The sequence below is a fragment of the Sinocyclocheilus anshuiensis genome, unplaced genomic scaffold (assembly GCF_001515605.1).
Source record: "Sinocyclocheilus anshuiensis isolate Anshui unplaced genomic scaffold, SAMN03320099.WGS_v1.1 scaffold1081, whole genome shotgun sequence".
Taxonomy (NCBI): domain Eukaryota; kingdom Metazoa; phylum Chordata; class Actinopteri; order Cypriniformes; family Cyprinidae; genus Sinocyclocheilus; species Sinocyclocheilus anshuiensis.
Window position 1 is genome coordinate 519088 of NW_015555831.1, and position 8097 is coordinate 527184.

At 34.0% G+C, this 8097-nt stretch overlaps 1 protein-coding gene across 1 annotated transcript in view; it reads right to left on the bottom strand.

The window, feature by feature from the left end:
- The window catches only part of LOC107675402 (low density lipoprotein receptor-related protein 4), a 103709-nt gene that overhangs the window by 45615 nt on the left and 49997 nt on the right, over positions 1-8097 (bottom strand). The window contains exons 2-4 of the mRNA XM_016469712.1: positions 7412-7558; positions 4092-4208; positions 149-262 (exon numbers count right to left, since the gene is read on the bottom strand). Coding sequence (XP_016325198.1) covers positions 149-262; positions 4092-4208; positions 7412-7558 — 378 coding nt within the window. The remainder of the gene's footprint in view (positions 1-148; positions 263-4091; positions 4209-7411; positions 7559-8097) is intronic.

The window sequence follows — 8097 nt, forward strand, 5'->3', positions numbered from 1 at the left end:
AGTTAACGGTTAATAATCGGTTAACGAGCGTCGGTTGTAGGTTAGGAAAAATAACCGAAATGAACATCCCTAGTGCCGAGACCAGGTTTCCACACCTATACAACCTTAAATCATCCTGAAAGAACTATATATATCTAAATGATCTCACCGCACTGCTCATCACTGTTATCTTCACAGTCATTGTCTCCATCACAGTACCACAGGCTGCGGATACAGTATCCATTTTGACAATGAAACTCATCTTCCTCGCATTCTCGTGGAGCTGCTCAAAAACAAAAATCATACAGATGTTGTAAAGAAATGGGTTAAAACAGATTAAACGCTTTCACAAAACAATTACACTTTGTTCTGTTTAAAAGAATAGTTCACCTAAAAAATAACATTTCCTGATGTTCTCACCCTCAGGCCATTCAAGATGTAGATGAGGTTGTTTCTTCAACAGATTTGGAGAAATGTAGCATTGCATCAGTTGCTCAGCAATGGATGCTCTGCAGTGAATGGGTGCCGTCAGAACGAGAGTCCAAACAGCTGATAAAAACATCACGATAATCCACAAGTAATCCACACCACTCCAGTCCATCAGTTAATGTCTTATGAAGAGAAAAGCTGAAACAAATCCATCATTAAGACGTTTTAACTTCAAACCATTGCTTTTGGCTAAAATACGACTCCTCTATCCATAATATACCTTGCTTCAGTAAACAAGTAATCTCATCTGAATCAGGAGAGAAATCTGCACAGATCAAACACTGTTTACAAGTGAAAATGGTCCACAGCAGATCTAAACAAATATGTGGCTGGATTTTGATGACAGAGGACAACAAGAGATGGACTTTTTCACTGGAGGAAGTGTTATTATACATAGAGAACTTGAGAACAATATTATAGATAGAGGACTCGTATTTTTGTGATGGTTTAAACGTCTTAATGATGGACTTGTTTCTTGCAAACACAGCTTTTCTCTTCACAAGACGTGGTGTGGATTACTTGTGGATTACTGTGATGTTTTTATCAGCTGTTTGGACTCCATTCTGACGGCACCCATTCACTGCAGAGCATCCATTGCTGAGACAGTGATGGAATCCTAAATTTCCCATGAAGAAACAGACTCATCTACATCTTGGATTATCTGAGGGTGAGTAGATTTTCAGCAAATGTTCATTTTTGGATGAACTGTTCCTTAAAGGTTTGAGAGTTCAGGAATATATTATCTATACATTTTCATATATACATTTTTCAAGCAGTGCTACAGAAAAAGCTAGCAACACACTGCAGCGACACAATCCAGTGCATTGGTGGCGCTCAAAGCATTTTACTGACACTGGTAAGGGACTCCAGAACAGCAGCATTAAATGTGATGCTGCTTGTATTTACACCACCCGCCGCGCCAGACTCACTCACTCACACACTCACACACTCACACACACGTATTTCTGCACCACCGCACTTTTACCCACCGTATGCACAAAACATATTTCTCAAACTGGAAAAGCAAAGAGCAAATGAACTCCCTCACACTTTTTTTCCTGATACCTCACATTTTATAATACAGTATTTTGCATGATGTTTTATCTTCATGCGGGGTTTTTTTTTTTCATTTTTATACTGTACTTTTTGTCCAGTATTATTATATTGCCCATTAAAAGGTGCATCTTGTTTTGACCGTTCCTTTGTAGTAAAATGCATATGGTCACATAAAAAAAATTCACAGAGGAAGCGTGAATTATCACATCACGCTACTGATATATCAACTGATAATATAAACCAAAAGGACAGACAGAAGCAGAAAGAGAGATGTTGAGCGTAAGAGATGAGGCAGTGTGGTGGAAAATAATGAAAAATTCATGGAAAGCTTATGGCAGACAGACCCCCCACCAAGAGACGAGCCTCAAGAGTACAGCACTGAGAAATATGGGTCAGATGCAAAGATTATTGTTGCTTCTGTTTTCCTCTCACTACCTCACAGACACACATACTGCTCCTCCACAGCATTAAAATGTCTTACAATGGGAAGGATTGCTATGAAACAAATTCCATATACAACTTACAGCTTACAAAATAAGACATTTATTAACTTTGGCAAGGGATGCTAAAATGGATTAGACGTGAAGGAAGAGAATAAAGTGCAGGTCAAATATTGAATCCTCATTTTGTGTTCTGGTCATTTTGACCCAGAGAGGGTTTTCTTTTTCCCAAAAATGTTCTAAATTATATTTTTATGTATGTATTTATTTATTTACTTGTTTTTGTGATGTTCCTAGTCACAAAAAAATCCCTATAAATTTCTTATCAAGCTATATTTTTACTACATATTTGATTACATTTTTATCAACTTGTTCACTTTCGATCAGCACAGGTTTAGTACTTCTTTTTGGACCTGACTGATCGTAGGCCTCATTGACCTGAGCTTATGCTCCTCCGTTTTTGGAGTGAATATTGCCCAAAAAAATATGCACAAATAATGCTTTTTCACTCAAACATTGAAGTGTAGAAGCTCAGATCATTGAGGCCAATGAGAAATCAATGAGAAAACAAGTTGACAAAAAGATTGAATCCGGTATTTGGTGATAATATAGCATAATGAGATTTACAAGCAATTTTTGGATGTCCAAATTAGGAAAAGGATTTCCAGTTTTCAGTTAAAAAAATAAGTATGACAGAAAATGCATAACTCAGTCCAAATATATATATATATATATATACATATATTACTAACAAATGCAAAATGAAGTCTTATGGCCAGTAACAAATATTTATGGTCAGTAAACTTAAACCCATCATTGGCAGGTGTGACCCTAGCAAATATGTTTAGATGTGTGCATTTTACTCATTTAGCTGGAGTTGCTTTATTTGCAGTCTTTCGGATATTTAGCTATTATATAAACTACAGTAAGTGGGATATGTTTCCTCTAATTTATGTGAACAAAGCAAAAAAATTAAGAGTCATTTTTGAATCAGAACTAAAATTTTATAAATCTAATTTATGATCTGATTACGACTTATGACTATAAAGTGAAGCCAATTTTGTCATTCAAGGATCTGGAAACCGTTATACAATCTTTTAATTCATTCAGACCTGATTACAGTTATGCACTCTCAGAAAAGAGACGACATTTCTCCTGTGTGGAACTCCCTTTCCTTTAAGGTCATCAAAAACCGTGCTGTTGTCCGTTTACAAGTCAGTCTAACATTTAAGTATTCTCAGAACATTTTACCTCTATTAAAGGGACAGTTCATCCAAAAATGAAAATTCTGTCCTCATTTACTCACCCTCAAGTTGTTCCGAACCTGCAAGAGTTTCTTTCTTCTGTTGAACACAAAAGAAGATATTTTGAAGAATGTTGGAAACCAAACAGTTGCTGGTAGCCATCGACTTCCATAGTATGGAAAAAATAATATATGTATGGAAGTCAATGGCTACCAGTAACTGTTTGGTTTCCAACATTCTTCAAAATATCTTCTTTTGTGTTGGAGGGTGAGTGAATGATAACAAATTTTCAATTTTTGGGTGAACCATGCCTTTAAGGGTCCATTAATAATACACGCCACGTAATAACATGTACAACCACCTGGATTTGAGATACATGCTTGCATCTCCTGCTTGCTCTTGTCATAGTGGCAGTCAATAATGACCATCTTTGAGCTTCAAACCAATGCGAAAGGTGTCATAAAATAATTATAGCATAATTATTTTATGATAGAGCTGCTGCTCTCATGCACTCATGAATGTAGACATGAGAGCAACTTCCGAGGTCAAGATTTTCACTAAATAATATATGACATTTCAGTTTGTTTCTCACCAAACCCTATCGTATGCTTTCCGAACACTAGAACATACAGCATGAGTCTTAAAAAATCATTTTGTAGCTTGAGAAGATCACTACCTACAAGAACAAGCATTTGTCAGATGTTTTCCTTTTGTGACTAAATAACGACTTAAACATGCTATTTTAAATAAATTAAATATACCCGAACTGTTCAAAATGTGAAAGAGAATTGCAGTTCAGCACAGCTTCACTGCATCAGAAAGAAACAACAAAACAAACATGTTTTTCATCTTTAAACTACAAGGCAAAATTTTTTTTACTTACGACAGTCTTGTTCATCGGAGTCATCCTCACAGTCGTTGTCTCCATCGCATAACCACGAGCGCCGGATGCATTTTCCATTATCGCAGTGAAAGTCTAATGGTGAGCATGTGGGCAATACTGAAGGAATGGAGGAAAGCAAAACCAATTAACCAATTTTAAAAAAGACAACAAATAACTTCAACTTTTGACATTTTAAAATATAAATAAAATCATGCAATTATTTTAATGCTATATTTTATTATTATAAAAACATACTTATACTTATTATTATAAAGATTAAAATAGTAGTCGGCATTGTTATTTGATTAAAGTATAATACTATGTAATATAGTGTATTATTCCACGGCTCTGTGGAATACTTGATTCTGATTGGTCAGTCGCGACATTCCGAGGTCTGTTATCCCTCGATATCAACCGCTAAAAGCTGATAACACAGGCTCATCCAGGTAGCTGAAGTCGGCGCTATAGACCAATTTCAGTGTTTGCAAACAGTGAAGACGTTTTTGTGGGCGGAGCCTATCTGGTGGCAGAAAATGACAGATTTAACGTAGCAGTCTATTCAAGCCATGGAATAAAATAATTTAAAAAATAATTTTGAGTTTATATTTCAAAATTCTGACTTTTTTCTTGCAATTCCGAGATTATATCTCACAATTCTGGTAAGAAAAATCAACTCGTCATTCTTTCTTTTTAGTTTATAATCCCACACTTCTGGCTTTTTTTCCTCAGAATTGACAAACTCGCAATTGTTGACTTGAATAAAGTTATAAAGTCCGAACTAGGAGATATAAACTTGCATTAGCAAGAGAAAAAGTCAGAATTGTGAGATAAAATAGGTAAATGTTATGTAAAATGTTATAGGTTTAAATAGTATTTCATTCATGTATTTCAACTGTAGGGCTAATACAATATGTCCCCTATATGAATATTATATAGACCTATTGTTTAAATCAAATTTATGCTTTAAAATTAGGGTAATCATAGCAGGTTTCATCCATAGTCTGTCCGTTTAAACGTCTGCGTTTAGCTTCAAATGGAGTCTTTGACTACAGTGTTATATAAAAATTATTTGCATTCCGATTCTGACATCCAAATGCACAACAATAACTTTTTTATCTTATTCCATGGATTGTACCCGTTTCCCTCCACTTGTTTCCAGTGTTTTTCTGCCACCACTATGCGCACGCAGCTGCAAGTGACGTAACTGTGACGTCTACTCCAAATTGGTCTATACGCTTGCTAGGAACAGTTTTTCTTTGTGGAAGCTTTGCGTTTGGTTAGCTAATAAAATATTAAAACAATTAAATATTATGTGTACAATTATTTATGTCATCCTGAACGCGGACTCGCTCTCTCGTTTCATACAAGCGCAGCTGCTGCCTTTTTGCAATGATTGTTTTGTACACTGTAATGGATTATAAGAATTTATGGAAGTTTGGAGGAAGAAACTCCTCCTGAGTCTTTCTGTGTCCTCAGGCTACGCTAGAGTTTGTCTGATCGCAGCATTGAGAAAAGGCCATTGTTAGGGTGGCGATGGTCCTTAATGATCTTCCTGGTGCTTGTTCTGCACCTCCTGGATTAAGTGTCTTCTGTATGGCCCTGTAGGGGTGAATACGCTCAGCTGAGCACATCACCCTCCGCAGAGTCATACAGTCCCGTCAGGTGCCCTTATGTGAGGCAAAAAAGATGCTTTCTATTGTGCCTCTGTAGAAGGATGTTGGAGGCATCCTGAATCTCCGGATACACAGCCAGGAAATTCCTGAACCCCTTTTTTACCACACTGTGAATGCCGGTCAACAATTCCTTGTGAAAAAGAGGAGCTCTTAATTGTCCTGAATGTGTGTACTTCAAATGTTAAAAGTATACTTAAAAACAAACAAAAAAATATATATTTGCAGATTATGTACTATTACTGAAATAAGAAACATAGTCATGAAAGTGTCTCTTTAAGTCACTTAAGAACACTTTTAAAAATTGCACTTTGTAATAATTGTAATAAGTTTTACTTTAAAATACATTTTAAATCATTGTTTTAATAATCTTGAGTCATGCTTTGAAGAAGTACACTTATTTTAATGTGTTGACTGACATATTAAAGCACATGTAAAGTACTTGATTATAATGTATTTTAAATGTACTGAATTGCAACTTCATTACAAATGTGCAATTTCAAATATATTTAAATGACACAAGTTTCAATAAAAATAACATTAATATATTAAAAATATAATAAAATAAAATATATTAATATATTAAAATGTATTAATTTTATTGAATGAGCACTTAAATTTTAAAATTTTAAAAGTATAGTTAAAAAATGTTTTTGCAGGTAAAATAATATTAATACAATAAAAGGACACTTAAGTATATTTAGAGTACACTTTTTTAATGTTTCTTAAAAAGTGATTGTAAAAGTTTTTGTTTCATTTTTAATAAGTTTTAATAATCTTTAGTCGTGCTTTAAAGAAGTACACTTATTTTGATGTGTTGACTAAAACAAAGCACACATAAAGTACTTGATTATAAAGTACTTGATTATTCAATATTACATTTAAAGGTAAGATATTTTAAATGTATTAAGTTGCAACTTCATCATTATATTTTACATTTTATTTTACCATAAATATTTGTCAGTACATTCAGCAGTACTTTAATGATATTTCAAAGACAATAGAATTATGAAATTACGTATAAAGATGTACTTAAGACCTAGTTAAAAAAAAAACGATTAAAAAATAATTTAATTTAAATCAAAATGTAAATAAGCAACCAAAATATATGCTTAATTTGATTGTACTTTTTTTTTTTAAGTACACTAAAGCTTCTAAGTATGCTAAAATGTCTTTTTCACAAGAATTGTGAAGACTAGTGAAGATTTCACAAGACTAAAATCGACTTTTAAAGTGCATGTAAATTATGTACAATCAATTTCAATTGACTGTAGATAAATTCTCACTTCATCCAGTCTTTTTTTGTTCTCTAAAGAATCACGTTACTGTTTTATGGAGTGTGAAACCCCCCACAAACTCTACAGCGCTTGAGAGAGATTCCCAAATGTTTCAACTGCAAACCCGTTTGACAATGGAAAACGCATGTGAAGTGCGCTCAATACTGTAACAATTGAAAAAAGGATACTCCAGCATACATATACATATACTGTACACTACCATTCAAAATAACTTTTGTAGACAAGGGTTTCAGCAGAGGACTAAATAATCATTTTCCCTTAGAACAAATCATCTTAGAATGAGTAAACAAATAGTTTGTGCATCAGTATGATGGGATTGCATTCTCATGAAGGAGTGTGTTTAGAGACTCACTGCATCCGTCTTCATCGCTGTGATCTCCGCAATCATTGTCACCATCGCACTGCCACTGCGCCGGGATGCACGTGCACTCGCCAAACGCACTGACCGCACATGTGAAGTGATTTCTTCCACATGAGCATTCGGCAGCACCTAAAACACCTACAAAACACACACAAACACAAACATATGAGGTCAGCTATTTTATGAATAGTAGGGATGGAATGATTCATTCAAGTCAGGATTCGAGTCACGATTTTGATTTCACGATTCGATTCACGATTTTTTTTTACAAAATGAGATTTATAGAAATTATAAATGAAATGTGTCCTTTTATTATTGCTTGGACAAAAACGATTCGATTTTTTTTTACAAAATGAGATTTATAGAAATTATAAATGAAATGTGTCCTTTTATTATTGCTTATTGCTTGTGCTGCACGTTTCTTTGTGAAATTGAAATATAACACTATAATAATATACTAATATAGCACTTGCATATTATTGCTCTTTTGTTGGTTTTGATTGCTTCTATTGCCCTCATTTGTTAGTCGCTTTGGATAAAAGCGTCTGCTAAATGACAAAATTTAAATATAATGTAAATGTAAATAACAAAACTAGATTGAAAATTTAAAACAAACCCCAAATCAAATAAATAAGTAACACAAATAAAATAAATCTCTTCATATAAACAAACTAAGG